A 21094-nucleotide genomic window follows, 5' to 3' on the forward strand; every position below is an offset into this window, starting at 1 on the left:
TCTGATTTATTTTACATCATTAACAAGGCTGTGTTTGTCTTTCTAACATGGAAATGAAACCGTTGATAACTAACGTCTGGTGTGCTTCAGTGGTTTTTTAGAGAACTTTCAGTCATTGGCATAAAAGCATTGAAGCTGAGTAGAGGTGTGATGGCCAACCCCATATGCTAGGTTGCTCCCTCTTCATTACTGCATCTGAACTGCCATTGCAGGCTGAGTTGGGTATCTTTTACAAATGCCAAAAGGGCTCACAGGTCCTTGGGTTAACTACTGGACAGACCTACTAGCTCTAGGGCATTTAACAAAATTGCAAAAGATAAAAGTAACTTTATTTTTTTACCTAGATCTCTGATTCTATACATCAAAGCAATTAACTTGTAACACTGATGCTTTTGAGGGTTAATCTTGAGTATTTTGTTGTTTTGTCCTTATTAAATGTAACTTTTTTTGACTTTAGCTTTTATACTTGTAAATTTGGCAAGTATGGTTATTAATACCTGATGAAGGTAAAGGTAGAATCAATTTGGAATCTGAATAGAAGGTGTGTTATAAAAAGAATATAACAACATCAATAAAAATAATAAAGCAAAATCTTGTCTTTTAATGTTTGTTACATCCTTCTAGTCCTTGTCTGGTGCATTCGTGTTCGTATTTCCAATAGCTATAATCATGAATTGGATCCCATTTACTTAACATTTTACAAACGTTATTTTGTGTTGTTACTTTGTCTGGAAGTGGTTTCATAGATGGTTTTAATATAAATAATTTCTGAGATTATATAGCTGGTTGTCTTCAGAGTAATGTAAAGTTGGAAATTGGCAAAATATATTAACCTGTATCAGTAGTAATTTGGAATAAATATACTTCTCTAAAAAGTGTTCATTTTTAGAAGATTGCTTTGATCACTAATCTCCAGTTTTAGAGAGTCTTTATTTGTACATAATGAGAATTTTTAAGCTTGGAAAACCATTCTTATGTTATAACTCCTTTATTTATTGAGTAGAGCTGTATCAGAATTATAATTAGCTGTATAGTTGAAAAACCTTGTAATTTAAAGTGTAAATATTTAAGCTTTCAAGTTAGATTCAATAACAAGAAACCAAAATACTAGAATAGTTGATTTCTTCTTTGTTTGAAGCATGAAATATTCTGGCAGGCTTTCAGATTAATAGAACAGTTTCCAGAGATTGGATAAAACTGTTAGTTTATCACTAATATACCAATCTTCTAGATTACCACAGTTGTTTTCTGTGAACTTTGTCATTCAGGGACTGATCATCATCTTCTGAATTTTCTAAATTGCCTCAGGCTTCTATCTACTATATAACATTTCTTGCTACCTAGCTCTTACTTACAGAACTTACTCCCTTTAACTTGTAGGGTAAGAGGGAATTGAGAGTAGGTAAAATTCGTGTTAGGTCAGTAGTAGCTATGCTTCTTTTTTTTTTTTTTGGCGGTACGTGGGCCTCTCACTGTTGTGGCTTCTCCTGTTGCGGAGCACAGGCTCCGGACGTGCAGGCCCAGCGGACATGGCTCACGGGCCCAGCCGCTCCGCGGCATGTGTGATCCTCCTGGACCAGGGCACGAACCCGTGTCCCCTGCATCGGCAGGCGGACTCTCAACCACTGCGCCACCAGGGAAGCCCTAGCTATGCTTCTTGAGTGGGAAGGATAAAAGAAAGCTTAACAATTGATGAGGATTTAAAATTACCATTGATTTTAATGTAAATGACAGCATAGTCTGATAGCATGAATAATTTAACATAACTAGGTAGAACTGATAAAGTTTTTAAACTTATAGTTTGTTCATCAAAAATATGCTTGCTTTTTAAAAATTGTTTTCCATAAATAAGTTGGAATTTGTGCTGTGAACCTTGGTAGCTGCTATTACCAAACCAGTAGTCCCTTTGTGAGGTCTAAGATTTTTGTTCTGTGGATAGTCCCAAAGGGCTATATGAGGAAATTCTGAAATAAAGGGCCAGATTAACTTAAAAACAAAAGAAAACAAAACCAAAAACAAACTACTTGGCCTACTTGGAGGGGAATAAACAACTATGGGCTACAGTTTTTGCTTTTCTGGAATGCTAAATTTCAGCTCAGAGGAAATTCTTCATCAGAGCAATAAACCTTTGAAAATTGCTTTATAATGGAAACACTGACAGACCATTAACTTTAGTGGTGCAGATGCACTGCTCTGACATACATAAGGTTGTCCCAAGTTGCTAAGTACAGTAAACCATGTTGGGCAGTGTACATCCCATGGAAGCCTGTATGGGTGTATACAGTTTGTTGTGTTATGCTACCTAATAATGGAGAAGCTCAAACATATCACCTTTGACATGCAGGAGAAGTATCATTTTAGAAGGAAAGAGTGGTTTAGGCTCTGCTGATGCTGATAGCTCATTTTATATTTGCCACACTGGAAAAGGCCCAGGGTAAATTTAACATGATGCATTTAATCACCATTCCAATTACAGTGCCACTGAAGCACACCAGTGTTTTCTTACTACCAATTCATTGGAACTTTTAGGTCATAAAGTATCATTATTAGGCATATTGGAACGTCTCAGCCCAATGGAAATGTGGATTCTGGGATTTTTCCAGTTGCTTTGAAACAGTAATGGGGGCTGCTTGGATGTACATTTTCCCCATGTAAAGTGAAAATTGGAATTTAAAGGGATTGATACGACAAAGTGAGAATCCTATAATGCCCCAGGGAAGGATGAAGCAGAATGTTCACATCTAAAAGTAAAATAAGGAAAATGATGAAGAGGGGTGGGTACTTTCATAGCAGCCTGCTTAACAACTGATATCCCTGCTAATAATAAGTGTTGTGAGAATTTGCCTTGTTTTTGGCTATATTCACAGCACCTAGCACAGTACTTGGTACATAATGTGGGTGTCAGTAAATATTTATTGGATTTATTTGTATTTGTTTATTTGAAAGCTATTTGGGACTAGATTGTCAGGCACCTTGCTAAATGTTGTGAAGGTTACTAATATAATGTGTGTGTGTACATTTGTGTACCTATACGTAATATACATAATACATAGACATACATGTGCAGCTCGAATTAATCCGTAAAAGATTTCTTAAAGGCATTTTAGGTACAATTTGATATGCTGAGTGAGTATCATGAATTATTCAAAGATTCAAGTGTATTTGGGCAGAATCATGTCATCTGAAATGTAACTGTACTATAGTAAAGAGATCTGACATCATAACTAGATTATAAATAAGTCTGGTGCCCCTGTACTCTAAAATCAATGCTAATTGGACCAGGCTTATTTGCTGTGTTCTATTTGATTAAAAAAGAATTTTTTCCCCCACTTGTCTGTGGCAATTCCCAAACTTGGCCGCCCACCTGGGTGGGCTTTTAAAAAAACATAAGGATTGTAAGGTATTAGCCCAGAGATTTTGATCCACTAGGTCTGAGGTGGAGATTGGGAATATATACTGTAAAGAAATTTCCTTTCCTTGGGTGCTTACGTACAGCTAGTCTTCCCACACCGCTTCATTATGTACTTCAAAATGAGTGGTGACAATTACCTTGGACCTTTTGGGTTCTCTGGAAACAATAACCAGCACAGTAATTAATGTCTTGGTCTTATGCTGGTGGAAGAAAAGAAATGCTAGCATATGTCATACTGAAGGTCGTTTAGGATCAGTGTTGACTTTCTGTCCGTATATTTTACCAGAAAGCTATCATCAGGACAGTTTGGGGAAGGATATGATTTTCTTTTTTTCCTGTGGCATATTTGTAGAGTTGTAATACTAGAAGGTGCCTTAGAAATCATTTAGTTTATTCCTTTCCTTTTATCTTTGAGTTAACCTTAAAAATGGTAGGGTTTGAATCCCAGCCTTGTCTGTTATTCATTGTTATCTCATTCTCTGAGCTTTCATTTCTTATACTTAAAATGGGGGTAATAATACTTAACCTAGCTTATAGGTTTTTTAGGATTAAAATGCACAAAAAATGCCTACTAGCATGTATCTCGCATGTAGTAAGTGATCAACAAATGTTAGATTTTATGGCGTACCTATTATATGATCTATGGTATACGGAAAAGCCAAAAGAAATAGAAAAATTATACAGAAAAGCTAAAAGAAGTAGTTGAAATTCAAGTCAAATATGCTGTATACTCATAAACAGAGTTTAAAAAATTGTGGTTAAAAATACATATAACACAAACTTCATCTTTTTAACCATTTCAAAGTGCACAATTTAGTGGCATTTAGTACATTTACAGCATTGAACCATCATTACTTTCTATTTCCAGGACATTTTCATCACTCCAAAAGGAAACCTGTACCCATTAAGCAGTCACTCCCTATTTCCCCCTCTTTCCAGCCCTTGGCAACCACTAATCTGTTTTCTGTCTCTGTGGATTTGCCTATTTTATATAACTTCATATGAATGGAATCATACAGTTTGTGTCCCTTTGTGTCTACTTCTTTCACTTTGTGTGTTTTTAAGGTTCATCTGTGTTCTAGCATGTATCTGCATTTCATTTCTTTTTATGGCTGCATAATAAGCCATTGTGTGGTTATGTACCATAATTTGTTTATCCATTCATCAGTTGATGGACATTTGAGTTCTGAACTTTTTGGTGATTGTGAATAATGCTGCCACAAACATACATATGCAAGTTTTCGTTTGAACGCTTGTTTGCAGTTCTTTTTGGTAAATGCCTATGAATAGAATTTCTGGTTCATGTGATAATTCTATATTTATCTTAATTGAGGAACTGCCAAACTGTTTTCCACAGTGGCTGTACCATCTTACATCCTACCAGCAATGCATGAGGGTGAGGGTTCCAGTTTCTTCACATCCTGGCCAAAACTTTAAAAAAAATTATAGCCATCCTATTAGGTGTGAAGTGTATCCCATTATGTTTTTTGTGTTGTTGTTAGATTTTTAAAAAAATTAGTTTTAAGTGTACACCATAATGTATACATAATGTATACAGTGCAAAATAATCATCACAAGTCTAGTTAACATCTGTCACCTTACATAGTTACCAAAAAAATTTTTTTTTTCTTGTCACGAGAACTTTTAAGATCTACTCACCTGGCAACTTTCAAATATGCAATATATTATTATTAACTATAGTTGCCATGCTGTTCATTACATCCTCATGACTTATTTATAACTGGAAGTTTGTACCTTTTGCCCCTTTCACTCGCTTGTCTAACTTCTACCCTCTCACTTCTGGCAACCACCATTCTGTTCTCTTTGTCTATGAGCTCAGTTTTTGTTTTTTTAAATTCCACATGTAAGTGAGATCATATGGTATTTATCTTTTTCTCTCTGACTTCACGAGCATGCCTTAAAGGTCCATCCATGTTGCAAATGGCACGATTTCATTCTTTTTTATGGCTGAATAATATATTCCATTGTTATATTCTTTTTTTATTCATTCATCCATTGATGTACACTTAAGTTGTTTCCATATCTTGGCTATTATAAATAGCTGCAGTGAACATGGGGGTGCATATATCTTTCTGAGTTAGCTTTTTTGTTTTCTTCAGATAAATACTTCAGAAATGAAATTGCTGGATCCTATGGTAGATCAATTTTTAATTTTATGAGGAACCTCCATACTGTTTTCCATAGTGGCTGCACCAATTTATATTCCCACCAACAGTGTACAAGGGTTCCTGTTTCTCCACATTCTCACAAACACTTGTTATTTGTTGTCTCTGTGATAGTAACCATTCTAACAAGTATAAGGTAGCAACTCATTGTGGTTTTGATTTACATTTCCTTGCTGATTAGCTGTGTGGAGCTTTTTTTCATGTACCTGTTTATGTCTTCCTTGGATAAATCTCTGTTCAGATCTTTTGCCCATTTAAAAACCAGATTTTAAAAAAATACGAGATGTATGAGCTGTTTATATTTCCCACTTGTTTATTTTTGCTTTTGTTGCATTTGATGTCAGACTCCAAAAAATTATTGCCAAGACCTATGTCAAGGAGCTTACCACCTATGTTTTCTTCTAGGAATTTCATGGTTTCAGAATTTCCATGCAAGTCTTTAGTGATATATCCACTTTGCCCACTTCATTGAGAATTTTTATCATAAATGGATGCTGAATTTTGTCAAATGCTTTTTCTGCATCTACTGAGATGATATGATTTTTATCCTTCATTTTTTAAATATGGTGTATTACATTGATTTGCACATGTTGAACCATCCTTGCATCCCAGAATAAATCCCACTTGATCATGTATGATCCTTTTAATGTATTGTTGAATTTGGTTTGCTCTTATTTTGTTGAGAATTTTTGCATCTAGGTTCATCAGGGACATTGGCGTGTAATTTTTTTAAAAAATAAGTTTATTTATTTGTTTTTATTTTTGGCTGTGTTGGGTTTTTGTTGCTGTGCGTGGGCTTTCTCTAGTTGCGGCGAGCGGGGGCTACTCTTCGTTGCGTGCATGGGTTTCTCATTGCAGTGGCTTCTCTTGTTGTGGAGCATGGGCTCTAGGTGCACGGGCTTCAGTAGTTGTGGCATGAGGGCTCTAGAGCACAGGCTCAATAGTTGTGGCGCACGGGCTTAGCTACTCAGTGGCATGTGGGATCTTCCTGGGCCAGGGATCGAACCCGTGTCCCCTGCATTGGCAGGCAGATTCTTAACCACTGTGCCAACAGGGAAGCCCTGTAATTTTATTTATTGTGGTGTCCTTATCTGCTTTTGGTATTAGGGTAATGCTGGCCTTGTAAAATGAGTTTGGAAGCGTTTCCTCTTCTTAATATTTTTTGGTAAGAGTTTGAGAAGGATTGGTATTCGGTAGAATTCACCAGTGAAGCTGTCTAGTCCTGGACTTTTGTTTCTTGGGAGGTTTTTGATCACTGATTCAATTTCATTCCTAGTAATTAGTGTGTTCATATTTTCTTTTTCTTCATGATTTAGTCTTGATAGGTTGTATGTTTCTAGGAATTTATCCATTTGTTCTAGGTCGTCAAATTTGTTGGCATCATTATGGTTTTGATTTGCATTTTGCTGACAACTAAATGACATTAGACATCTTTTTGATGTGATTGTTGGCCATTTATATATTTTCTTTAGAGAAATGTCTCTTTAAGTCCTTTGCCCTGGGACTTCCTTGGTGGTCCAGTGGTTAAGAATCCGCCTTCCAGTGCAGGGGATGTGGGTTCAATCCTTGGTTGGGGAACTAGGATCCTACTTGCCGCAGGGCAGCTAAGCCCGCACACTGCAACTACTGAACCTGCGTGATGCAATGAAAGATCTTGCGTGCCGCAACTAAGACCCGACACAGCCACCAAAAAAAAAATATATATATATATATATATATATATATAAAGTCCTTTGCGGCACCCCCCCCCCCACCTTTTTTTCCCCTGGCTGCGCTGCACGGCCGCGGGATCCTAGTTCCCCGACCAGGAACCTGGGCCCTTGGCAGTGAAAGTGCATGGTCCCAACCACTGGTCCGCCAGAGAATTCCCTCCTTTGCCCATTTTTAAATTGGGTTATTTGTCTTTGTGTTGTTGAAAGCAGAGTCTTTTGATTATAAAATTAATTTATATACCATCATTTGGATAGAGACCTTATTTGGAAATATGACAATAAGGGGTTGACGTTCTTTTAAAGTAACATTTTATTGCATGTTTTATTTTTCATCTATATTTTTAGATAAATGTAACTCCCTTCAATTATATAGCTCAGCCTGATGTCTTGCTCCCTGCGTCCAGTCTATACTAGCAGATAACCAAATTGATTCCTTTCCCAATTATTATTGTTTTACCTTGATTTTTAAAAAATATTTATTTATTTATTTTGGCTGTGTCTGGTCTTAGTTGCTGTGTGAGGGCTCTTTTTTTTTTTTTTTTTGCTGTACGCGGGCCTCTCACTGTTGTGGCCTCTCCCGTTGTGGAGTGCAGGCTCAGTGGCCATGGCTCACAGGCTCAGCCGCTCTGCAGCATGTGGGATCTTCCCAGAACGGGGCACAAACCCGTGTCCCCTGCATCGGCAGGCGAACTCTCAACCACTGCGCCACCAGGGAAGCCCCTGTGTGAGGGCTCTTCGTTGTGGCACGCGGGCTTCTCTCTAGTCGTGTGCAGGCTCCAGAGTGCGTGGGCTCGGTAGTTGTGGCGTGCAGGCTTAGTTGTCCACAGTATGTGGGATCTTAGTTTCCTGACCAGGGATTGAACCTGCATTCCCTGAATTGGAAGGCGGATTCTTAACCACTGGACCACCAAGGAAGTCCCTGATTTTTTTTTTTTTTTTTTGATTGAATGTTTCTTTCCTTACTTTTTGTTAACAATTTTATTGAGGTATAATTTATCTACCATAAGATTCACCCATTGTAATTGTACAGTTTGATGATTTTTAGTAAGTTCACAGTGTTCTACTACCATTACCACATACAATTTTAGAACATTTCCATCCCCCTGAAAAGTTTCCTCAGGGCTATTGGTGGTAAATTTCTTTGCCCACTTCCAGGCAACTCATCTGTCTTCTGTTTTTGTAGATTTGCATTTACTTAATGTTTCACATAAATGGCATCATAATATATAGAACTCTAGCTTCTTTCACTGAGATGAGTATTTTCAAGGTTCATCTGTGTTATAGCATGTATCCATAGGGTGTTCCTTTTTATTACTGAAGAGTAGTCCATTCTATGGATAATACCACATTTCATTTATCTGTTCATTAGTTGATGGGCATTTGGCTTGCTTTTAGTCTTTGGCTGTTATGAATAACAAACATTCATGTATGAATCTTTGTGTAGACATCCTCCTTCAACTTTTTTATTTTGAAAAATTTCAACCCCACAGAAAGGTTGAGATAAGTAGTATACTGAATGTCCATATACTCTTCATCTAGATTCACTGTTAACACTTGCTACCCATGCTTTACCTCTTTCTATAAATATACCTTTTCAGAACCATTTGCAGATACCATGACAGTTTGCCTCTTAAATATTTCAACATGAATCTTATAAGAATGAGGACACACATTTTCATACATAACCACAGTATCATTATCATATTAAAAAAATTAGCAAGAATTTTGTATCAGCTATTTTATATACATATTAAAATTTCCCTAGTTGTTCCAAAAATGTCTTCTAGAGCTTTTTTACCCCTTTTTTCTAATCCAGGATCCAAAAGTGATTTTCTAGATAACATTCGGTTGTTGTTTTTCTTAGTCTCTTGTAATCTAGAATAGTTCCTCTTCCTCTCTGTTTTTCATGTCAGTGAGGTTTAGAAAAATACAGGCCAGTTATTCCCACCTTTTAGTTTTGTCTCATTGCTGTCTTATGATTTGGTTTGTTTTTGATTTTATATATTTATTTATTTATTTTTGTTTATTTATTTATTTACGGCTGCATTTAATTTAAAACGTGTGTGTGTGTGTATTGGGTGGTAGGCTGAAACCTTTTCTTTGCATATCTGTCAACTGATTTGAGAGCCATACACTTTTTCTTGCGTTCACCATGCAAATAATACGTCATCTGCAATAGTGTAGCATATGCCTTCTGGAACTGGCCTTCTGGGCTGGGACCGTCACTCTACTTCTTACTAGCATGTGAACTTAGGCAAGTTACTTAACTTTTCTGTGCCTCAGTTTTCTCGTGTGAAAAATGCTGACGATAAAAACAATGTGTTAGTAATTGTAAAACATATACTAGCGTGAAATGGTTAACTCATTTAAAATATCTTGCTGGTGACTGGCACGTGAATGCCCAAATAAATGTTTGCTAGTTAATTGACATCCAGTTTTGGTCTCATTAATGGGGTAAGAATCTAAAGACATTTATGAAGCAATTTGAGGGCACTCTTTAGATTTTTATGATTTGTTCCTTAGTCTTTAAGTTGTCTTGCTCATGCCTAATCTGGCAGCATCGTTATTTTTTTAAAAATAGCAACCTGTCTTTTAATCAAGTCAAAGTATTCAACATAGATTTCATAGAAATAATGCTTTCTTGTTGCACTTACTCGTTTAGATAGTAACTAAACTATGTGATCACAGCCACAAGTAAAAATAGGTGTAATTGTAAGGCATAGACAGATTTTGGGGAAAAAATAATTGGTTCTGCAGAAACATTCAGCTCAAATGACAGGGGTGTATATAAACCTCTATACTGGAAAACAGCTCTGCTGGCTGAGAGAGCATTTGGCACACTAACATTGGGCATGTTAGTCTGTTTTATGGAGGGTCTTAAGAGCACAGGTTAATATAGCCAGTTGAGTGGAGTCTTGTCAAGAAAACTGCTGTATTCTTTGAAGAAGATGCTGCTGCTGCAGACTCACCATCTTAGGGCACCTACTGTAGGTTATTTCTTATGGGTCTGTTTTCTGCCATATTACAGCCTTTCATCTTGGTTTTCTTTTGATGGTTTAGGTAGCATGTTTGTGAGAGGTGGCAAAGTTGTATGGCCAGGAAGATAGACCGACCCATGATTACTAAGTTCTTCTTAGAACAGTTCAGCCATGCCTCAGCACAGAGGGGAGGGGAGCTGTGCACTCTTAAGTTGAATTCTGTCAGATGGGTCCTGAGCTTCTGATATTTCCAGCAGAGTCTTAGATGGTGAGTGGTACACAGAATACGCTCACTAAGTTTGTGAATGGCATCAAGTTGGGTGGGATAGGTGGCTCAACAGACAACTGGATTAAAATTCAGAATATCTGATATTTTAGAAAAGTTGGTGAATATACATAATACGGCATTCAACAGGATTAAGACAAGATAATTTTCTTAAGGAAAATAAATAGCTGTGGAAATTCAGTATGGATGTAGGATTGGGTTTATACCAGTGGTAGTACAAAACAGTCCCAAGGTGATAAGAAAACTAGTTAATAAATAAGAGTCATGATGTCTTTGCATTTAAAACCATTGATAACAAGTCATATAATTCGAATGGCACTTAAAGAAATCATAGGGCCATTCCTTCACCATATTTAGTATTTGTCACAGTGTAAGCATTAAATGACGATCTCAGGAAAATGTTCCAGAGTGAGAAGACTGAAAAATTAGGAAATAGTCCCCATCAGAAGGTTTTAGTAGATATATAGCCTAGAAATAATGGAGATTTTAGTAATTCTCTTATTAGATTATATATGATTGTATTATTGTGTCATCATAGATTCATAGAATGTCAGAGGTCACTGGTTTAAGAAACTCATTTTGTTTTAATGGATGAGAAAACACAAACCTGAGGTCACACATTCAAGACAGGCCCTTTCCTCTCAGGTTCTTACCACTTATCCCTGTGGCAGCCTGTGTTTTTATTCTGATGACAAGATTATTAAGGCATTTACAATAGTAGGAAGGTTATAAAATAAGACATTAGGTATTAATGTTTTTGAGGTTTGGGAGGCAGTGAAACGTGACACACAAAGAAGCAGTGGAATCTCTTGTGGTCATAGAACAGGGATACTTTATCTTATTGAGGCAGAGACAGAAAAGATGTACCCTTTAGTTTCCTTCTAGCTCTTTCTCTTTTTCTGCTGGGGGTTATAACTGCTCAGGTTGATTACATGGAGAATTTTCTTTTGCAGACTTTAGGCAATCTTGTATTTTGTGGTGAATGACTAAAATAGTCAGGAAATGGAAATTTTAAACTTTGAACTTTCTTCCTTTTCACTGAGCATTGGACTGGGAATAAGGAGAGCAGTTTCTCTTCTGCTGTCACCTTTCATCCATTTCTCATCTAGATTCATGGTAGGTGTGATCCCAACCCTTTCACCTACCCCAACCCCCACCCCCCCCGCCTTAAGAATATCCTGGTAGACCGATGTAATATATGAAATGTTCAGAATTTGAACAAAATGAAAGGTGCTATTGAAGTACAGAAGACATTTTTTTGATGTCAGTGACAGTAACTGCACATTAAAAATTTTTTGTGTTTGTATATTGCTGGATATTACTTTCTCTTCCTCCATATTTAGTGGATACTCTTTTGGTACCTGAGTCTTAACTGAATGACATGAACTGAAATGTTACATCTTGTAGGTGTCTTTTTACCTGGATGTTTTCCAGCTGTTAGAAGCACCTTATGCTTTTCTTTCTTAGCTGTACAGTACCTGTGTTAGCCTGTTTAACCTTGCAGCTTGAACCCTTGTAACCATCATCTCCCAGGTTTATGTCTCATTTTCTGGCAAAGAAAGATCTAATAATAATGTGTTAGGTTTACTTTTCATCTTTTATTAAAATTATCCTGTGTTTGATCTGATTTTCCTTAAATATGGGTAAGTGAATGCCTCTGTTTGCAAGCCTAAATTGTCTTAATAATAAGAGTAGATAAATACACACTTCACCAGGATGAAGCAGAAATATTTGTCACTTGCGTAGGACAGGTACATATATAATTCTTCAGTAGTTTTTATGTAATGATGGTTGCAAAGATGATGGAAAATGCAAGGCTCAGTATTTTTTCTTAGAAGAAGTGGTTCTTTTGTATAATTATTAACCCATTACGGAAGTTTCATAGCCAGTTAATTATTTTGATCACTATTCAGGTGAAAACACTCTGACTTCCATAAATGTAGTGTCTCCTAACCCTCACCTATTAGCACCATGGCTAGCCAGGAGAAAAATAAGGACAGGGAATACCTCACTGTTCTCTCTCTCTTAAATTTTCTGTTCTCAGTTAAATTCTCAGGTATTTGTTTCTATACCAAATGGTTGGGAAATCTTCTGTGTATTGTTTTCAGAGCAACACAAAGAATTCCTTTTGTAATGAACCAGTATATAGTACCTAATATGGTGTAGAATTTTAAAAATTGTTTTTTGCACCAATAATAACTTTATTGAGCTATAACTTATATACAGTAAAATTCACAATCTTATGTGTATAATATAGTGAATTTCGACAAATATATACACTTATGTAGTCACCACCAGATCAAGATACAGAGCATTTGCATCACTCCAGAAAGTACACTCCTTTGATGTACAGTTCTAAAAAACTTCTAATAAAATGGATAGGAATAGGGCTTCCCTGGTGGTGCAGTGGTTGAGAGTCCGCCTGCCGATGCAGGGGACGCGGGTTCGTGCCCCGGTCCGGGAAGATCCCACATGCCGCGGAGCGGCTGGGCCAGTGAACCATGGCCGCTGAGCCTGCGCGTCCGGAGCCTGTGCTCTGCAACCGGAGAGGCCACAACAGTGAGAGGCCTGCGTACCGCAAAAGGAAAAAAAAAAAAAAAAAGGATAGGAATAACTTAAGGGAGAAGTTTAATAATCAACAAGGGAGAAGTTTAATAATCAACTCGTATGCAGTTTCTTTAAGTAACTGGACAGCAGTGAGCTTAGTCTTCTTTTTTCCGCTGCTGTTTTCTCTACTACAAAAGTGAATTCTGCTGAGCATTATTTTCCTCTAATACAGGGTTTGAATTTCCTAAAATATTACGTATATTTGAAAGTGAAGAGATCCAGATATAAGGCATTTCTCCATCTTCTCAATAAGAAAAAGAAGTGTTTTGGTCAACATAAATATAGAAAATTTTAGGGGTGTAGACGAAATAATTAAAATGTTAAATAGTTAATTATAATAATTGCATATATATATTTAAAAAATCTTTTTTTAACTTTTTCATTTTGAGATAATTTAGATTTACATGCAATTGTAAAAAAAGAATAAAACAGAGAGATCTCCTATATTCTTCTCTCAGTTTACCCCAGTAGTAATTGCACATGCATATTTAAGAATAGATTATACTATCAAATTCCATGTATTTGAATTTATTCCTAATACACATTTAAAAATATTACTTTCCCACAGTCATTTTATGAAACATTTATTTGAATGCTCCACATCTTCACAGCCATGATTTAACATTTAATAAATATTTATTTAATATAAATATTTAAATATAAAATATAAATACATACATATATATAAATTAAAATATAAATATTTTAATATAAATAAATAACTTTAATATTTATTTACTGAAACCACATTTAAAGGTATTGGCCCAGTTTTTCAGTTATTTACTTCCTTACAAGTTATTTGAGATATAGAGCATTTTAAAAATCTGTAAATGTTGCTCTCTGTAAGTTTTATCTGAAGCCACAGAATTCATTCATATAACATTAGGAGGATTGCCATCATTTTGATGTTATTTGTGATCTTCCTAACTTTCCAAGGTTTTTTTTTATTACGTTTCTTTCTAAATGATCTTCAGAGGCCTTTTTCAGGTGGCAGCTACCTCTTGTAATTGTGACATCACACTCCAGGAATAAGTATTTAATCTGTGTTTAAATCTGTATTTTACTCCCTTTTGAAACTTGTTTGGTGTAATAACTTTGACAAAGCATCCAGCACTAGTGTTGTGTGATGTTTTTCCAGACTTCAGTGTTTATGCCCAGAGATGAGAACTTCCTTCCCTGTCTTGCCCCTTTCACAGACTCTGACTGGATGGACGTCCCTGAGAGTTTGATTCCATTGGTAGGGTCTTACTCTTTTGGAATCCCAAATGCCATTCCCCTGGGCATGACTGCTCGCTTGGAGTTTTCACTTCAAGGTTTTTGGGAAGCTTTTTCTTTTTTTTCTTTCTCCCCTGTTTGTACTTAATATAAAATTGTTGGTGCCTACTTCAAAAGTAAGGATTTAATTGTAAAGCAGTTCCTGCTTCTTGAAGGATAACTTTAGGGAAGAAAACCTTTCCTTATGTTTGGGCATATATGGTAAGACAGCTGCAGCCACTGTATACAGTATGTATTTAGAATCGATAGGGTCATTAAGTTTCTCTTACGTGGAAAAATTATTTGCCATTTTTATTCAGTTCATTGTATTTTTTTCCCCTGCATTTCTCCAAAATATTTACGTTTTAATGTTTCTTCTTCTTTTTATCAGTTTATTGATGGCCATGCCTCATCTTGTTTTAATTGTTGGGTAGTGCTGGGCTAACCTTTTAGTAATGTGTACAGGGCCACAGATGATAATGTGACTTGTTTTACATCTGTATATCTTTTTAGTGCAGGGACTTAAAACACAGAAAACCAGAGGTGTATGCTATGTCCTTCCTGTCCTTGAATTTGAGTATAAAATGTTAAGACACGGTTCATTACAGTACCCTACCTGGAATCTAAATTATTACAGTGAAATTAGCTTTTAAAGTAGCATGACCCATATTGCTTACATTCTAGCAACTAATCCCCCTTAATAACAACTCTATCTTTTCCTTTGTAATATTCCCTTAAAAAGAAAACTTTGCAGATATTGTCTGAATGATTTAGAATGATGTATAACAATTCAGACAGGCTGGATGCACTGTTGAAAGCCTCCTTTGTCATTGCCTGCTAGGATGTCATCTGTTTGAACTGGCCTTTTTCTTTGCCTGGGGTGAGCAAAGAGTGATGATTTAGTAGAGTTGTTTGCTGCTTTCTAGCTGTTGTAGGAAGTTAAGACTTTCTGGCTTAACGTGTATGAGGTGGCACGTGGATTGTTACTAGTCTTTAATCATCTAATCTTACTTCTAAGGTGACTGGAATGGTTTTTAGAGTGGAGGAGGCATTGTTCGTTTATTCCTTCTCTTCCTTTGCATGTATACGCACATCGCTGCCCAGCTCCCCTCTCCTTCCTCTGGATTATTGAAGGAGATTGAATTAGAAAATGTGACTCGTTGGTTTTTACAGATTGGTTTTCTTCATTAAGAAGGAAATCCCTGTGTAGTCTAGGTTTTTAAAAATGTTATGATCCATGTCTTACCTAGAGAAATTTAGGGTGGAATGGCTGGAATGGCTTGGCATAGTTATGTAATGGTACTTTTGTTTTTCCTTTTGACGCCTCTTTATTTTTTTGTGTGCCTCAGTTTCTTCCTCACTGATATGGTGACAGGGTTGTTTTCTATTTTCATATTTGTATTAAAATATTTTGGGCGGGGGGGACCTGGCATGTATGCATTTTTCTGAGTGGTAAGAGTTAGTAGTGTTGTATGAATGTCAAGAAAATGCTGTAAATAAAATGTTTTTAGAATTCTCAGAAATTAGGAATGTTCTTTTAATTCCTTGAGACAGACTAGCTGGAAGATTAATTTATTTTTCATTTAAAAAATTAATATCCTTCAGAATTAGAATTTTTTTTAATTTCAGAAGAAGACACATGATTAAAGCAGGATAACCATTTCTCCGATTAAACAAAGATTTGAAATTAACTATTTACTTAATGTTGGTGGGAGTGTATTGAAAAAAGTATTTTCAGATGCTTTTCATGAGAGTGTAAATTGGTAGAACTCATCTGGGAAGTAATTTGGCAGTATTTACCAAATCATACTTTTTCATCTCAGTAATTCTCCTTTCCAGAGTCAGTTTTAAAGAAAGTTATTCAGCCAAAGGTCTATGACCAACGACTTATGTCGACTTGGTGTTTTGGATTTTGACTTGAGCAACTTGGAGGAAGCTGTTTGCTATTTATAAAGGTGGACAAAATGGGTCAGCGGGTTTTGGGGGAATATTGAATGTTCTAGTTTGAAATGTTGTGACTGAGCTGCATGTAAAGATGTCACATAGGCAGTTAGATGTATGAGTTTGGAGCAAGGTGAAGAGGTTTGGGAAGAAGGTAAACATTTGTGAGTCTTTAGTGTATAGATATAGTATTTAAAGCCATGGGACTGTGTGATATCACTAAGTTGGAAGTAGGGATAATGAGGACCCAAGTCCTGGGACCTCCAATTATAAGGCCTTGACAGTGGAGGAGGAGCCAGCAAAGGTGGCTAAGAGGGAGCTGTTATGTGGGAGGAAAATGGGGTGGAGGGTAGGGGTAGATTTGATCTGGGACCTGAATGACAAGGCAAAAGTAGAGAGTTTCAGGAAGGATGGATCTAGTTGAATGGTGCTGAGAGAGAGGGAGTAAGATGAGATCAGGGTCATAACCCTGTGTATCAGTTTTCTGGGGCTGCAAATTACCACAAATTTGATGGCTTAAAACAACAGAAATATATTCTCTTAAGTTTCTGGAGCCTAGAAGCCCCAAATCTGGCAGAACTGCCTTCCCTCCAGGGGGCTTTAGGGAAAAATCCGTTCCTTGCCTCTTTCTACTTCCAGTGGCTGCTCCAGTATTCCTGGGCTTGTGACCACATTCCTCCAGTCTCTACCTCCATTTTCACATTGCCTTCTCTCTGTGTCTTTCCAAACTTTCTTTTCCTCTCACAAAAACACTTGTAATGCCATTTAGGGCCCACCTCAATAATACAGAGTAAGCTCAAAATCTTTAGCTTAATTTTTCTGCAAAGACCTTTTCCCCAAATAAGAGAAATTCTGGGAACTGCAAATTTCAGGAATTAGGATTTGATATTTTTGGGCAGCCATTATTCAACCTACTAAACCTTGGTTTTAGAAACATGGTAGCCATTGGATATCTCAATAAGAGCAATTTCTCTGGAGCATTGGAGACATAAGAGAATCATACCTACCTTTCATGCTTGCGGCCACATAGAGAACTCTGTAGTCTACCCCAAGACTGTGCAAGTCGATCACACTGCGTTTTTTGGTAGTTGTATGCCTGTGGTTAGCTTCACGTCTTACATGTTGAACATGAGAAAGGAGCAAAGTTCTCAGAAGCCTCTGCCATTTTTTTCACATTCAGTGTTGCTGACATATGTGATCCAAGTTGGCATTACCAGTAGCTGTTACTTCTATATCCAAAATCTGGTTCTTTCAGATTTTAGACGACATCTCTGTTTTGATTAATAATATCAATATCTGTATTATTTCTTTTGTAACCTGATTGATAACTGTGTTGCTGAAAAGTTCTTACTCAGAAAGTAGAGTAGATGTTATCTAGGTAATATATAGGTATAGTGGGCATTTAAAATACATCAGCCATCTGAAGAGATATAATGGCAAGTCGAAAAAATTGCTATTGTATTTTGCCGTTTTTTCTTAGCAGCTTTGTGGAACACAGATGTTATAACTGGCACACTTGGTGCTCAGCTGCCCTCAGTAATTCTCTGCAGGCTGTCCATGATTCCTGCTGGATCATGGGGAGCAGCGGAGGATAAACAAGTTACCTCTGGCTCTCTGTGGCACTGCATGGGCAAGAGATGGCGACCACCTCAGGAAGAGGCCTTCCTCCCTGGGGTAGTTCTAGCAACAAAGGAATTGCTTCATTCCCAGTTCTTCCTTGAGTTGGAACTGAAATGACTGGCAGCCTTGGGTCGCTTCCCTGTGTATATATATGTGTATTTGGAGGGTCGGGCAGTAGTTGTGCTTCCTCCAGATTAAAGGCTTTACTTTTTCCAGGAGCTGCCTTGATTACCGTAGATTAAATCTTGGTTGTGGGACCATTCTCCCAAACCACCAGAGTGTGTTCGTCTCAATTTCTGTATTGAGGCAGAGGCCCTAGTTTGGCATGGTGAAAAGAACACAGGCTTTGGAATTAGACCAGGTTCATCTACTTACTAGTTCCGTAACTTTGGCAAGTTATATACCCTCTTGGAGACTCAGTTTCCTCATTGGTAAAATGGGGTTGAAGGCATGTGCTATTATACTTACCACGTGGTAGGCTTGTAATAAATGTTAGATGCCACTGTTAATACATCTCTTTGTCTGTTTTTTTCATTTTTATTCATTTTGTTGATACTTAAATTTCCTTACTGCCTTTGATGTCTTTATATTAAGCAGAGTCCTAAAGAAAGATCCACCTGTTAACATAGCATCTCTTTTGGGAAAGAGAATTAGTGACCCCTTCCTGCCTCCTCTCCCACCCACCCTCCTCATTTTATCACCCTATGACAATTACTGACAGTTAGATCTTGGGTCCCAGTACATTGGAAGACAGTCATAGTCATCAGGGAATACTTCCCGAGGGAGGCTTTTATTAATTGTTAAATTTACTGTGGAGGGCAGAAGATTGTTGCCATATTCCATGTGTAGGAGTGGCTCTGGGAAGACTCAGATGTTGGGAGGGGAGCTGCTGAGGAATGAAGCTGTAGATAGGTCAGTTTACTCAAGAAAGAGTATTCTAGGAGGCTTTTGTAGTTAGGGTGGCCTTTGGAGTTAGCTCAGACCTTAGGTCAGATACCTCTGCAGTTAGTTCCCCACCTGTGTGACCATGGGCAAGCTGCTCACCTGTTAAATGGGGATGACTGTATGTCCTTGATTTCGAAGACCACTCAGTTTAATAACACCTTGGAAGGAGGTGGTGGAAACATTTCCTCATTAAATTATTCATCACTTGTAGCCAGTGGTATAATATTTCCTGGTTGTAGAAATGTTTATGTGATTTTTTTAAAAGGTGTATTTTAGAAACAAAGCAATCTGGTAATGCCCAGTCTCAGGGATGTTGGGAAGATTAATAAGATAATGTATGTTAAGTGCCCATCCAAGTTAGTACTCAGTGAATTGTAGTTATTATTAACAGATGAAAGGACATGAAAAATAATTTGATTGGGAACATCTGAAGAAAGAATTTTAAATGGCTGGGTCATGATATGACCAGGATCTGAAATTGGACTAGAATGAGGGGAAAGAGGACAAAAGGTCAAGTAATGTTATAGAGGTAATTGAGTGTGTAAATAAGGAGCAAGTTCTACCTCTTTACACACAAAATTTTCCCTTTTTTAGTGATGAGTCTGTGGTATATGTTCTAATGTAAACAGAGGGAATGTGGCAATCATGTGGGATAAATTCAGTCCTCTGTTATCTTCTGGGCATATTACAGTATTCCTGAACTTGCCCCATATAAGCTGCTAGTCACAAAAAATAAAGCATTGACTAACTCACAGATAACAAACAAAAAAAATCTTATTTTTGTTGTTTTGTTTTTGTTTTGTTGTGGGGGAGGGTGGCTGGCTGGTTAGGGACTTCTCATTAGTTTATTAGTTCAGTTGCCTGGCCAGGAAATTCTTTGCCTATGTTTCAAACATCTTTATGTTTTGATTAGAGTGATAACTGAATTTTTAGCTCTTCTTTCTTTTCTTTCTTTCTTTTTGCCCCAGGTCCAGCAAGACTATGAACCTCTGTTCCAAATGCTTTGCTGGTAAGTGCAGAAAAAGGGTTTTTAATTTATTTTAATTTTCTTCTTTTGGTTGTTTTTAAGACTGTCTAAATTATTTTAAGACTGTATACCCTTTTTTGGGTTTATGCATGGGGTTTTATTTGCTTGTGTGTGAAAGCAGTTTCTCGTCACTAAGTTGCTTCATATACTTAGGACTGTTGAAACAGTCTTCCCTGAGTGAAATGGAAATCTTGTGTGTACTTGTACCAAACAAACTTTCCTCAGTTTACAGTTGTTGGCATATAGTGGAATTGTAAACACTTGTGTTGTAGTAGGGTAAAATATATATGTTCATCTCTGATCTTGATTTGAATGATTAATGGTGAATGTTGCTTTTACCAATGAGAATACAAGAGAAAGAATATTTTCATGTTGGAGTCAGGAAGAGAATAATGCTGAATTAGGCTTTCTAATCCAATCCCTCAATGAAATCACCTTGGGTAAGTCACTTAATCTCTTTGGGCATTAGATTCATCATTTGTAACATGAAGGGCTTAGGCTTGATGTTTGCCAAGGGCCTTTTCCACCCCCTAAATGCTGATTGGTTGACTCCTTGAATTATGACTCCTTAATAAAGTTAAAACCTTCAGGTTTTTTTTTTTTTTTTTTTTAAAGAACTTCACATCTAATGATCTTATGTAAAATAACTAAGTCTTACTAATTGGGATATGTTTAAGTTTCATTCTTTATTACTTTTTATTACTTTATTGTTTTGCCTAAGACAAACCTGGACACAAGCTAAAGTGGTAAGGACAGATTTTAATCAGTAATATACCGCTGCAGTAGGGAAGAGGGGACTTGTGCAGAGGGAAATGGACATTTTAAAGGGAGAATGAAGGAGTAGGGGAGGGGCTGCTAGCTTGGCTCAGTATAATCAGGGGAGTAGAAAAATTACAAAGGATTGGTTATTGTAAATGAGACTGGCATTGTCTGTTAGTTGACAGTTACTGAAGTTACGAAAGTTAGGATTTTATCCTCCTACAGAGATAGAGATTGAGACCCTGTTCTTCCTGATGATTACATTTAAAGGAATGGCTTTCATGTCCTTGAGAAAGACACTCCTGAGTGATTGAGTTGTAGGAGATACACATATACATCTCAAAGGGACAGAGGAAGGGTTCACAAT

At 36.9% G+C, this 21094-nt stretch overlaps 1 protein-coding gene across 1 annotated transcript in view; it reads left to right on the plus strand.

The window, feature by feature from the left end:
• Positions 1–21094, plus strand: part of ZFAND3 (zinc finger AN1-type containing 3) — a 328789-nt gene that overhangs the window by 101328 nt on the left and 206367 nt on the right. The window contains exon 2 of the mRNA XM_082637822.1: positions 19910–19950. Coding sequence (XP_082493948.1) covers positions 19910–19950 — 41 coding nt within the window. The remainder of the gene's footprint in view (positions 1–19909; positions 19951–21094) is intronic.

This window comes from Mesoplodon mirus (assembly GCF_964341445.2).
Source record: "Mesoplodon mirus genome assembly, chromosome: 12".
Lineage (NCBI taxonomy): Eukaryota > Metazoa > Chordata > Mammalia > Artiodactyla > Ziphiidae > Mesoplodon > Mesoplodon mirus.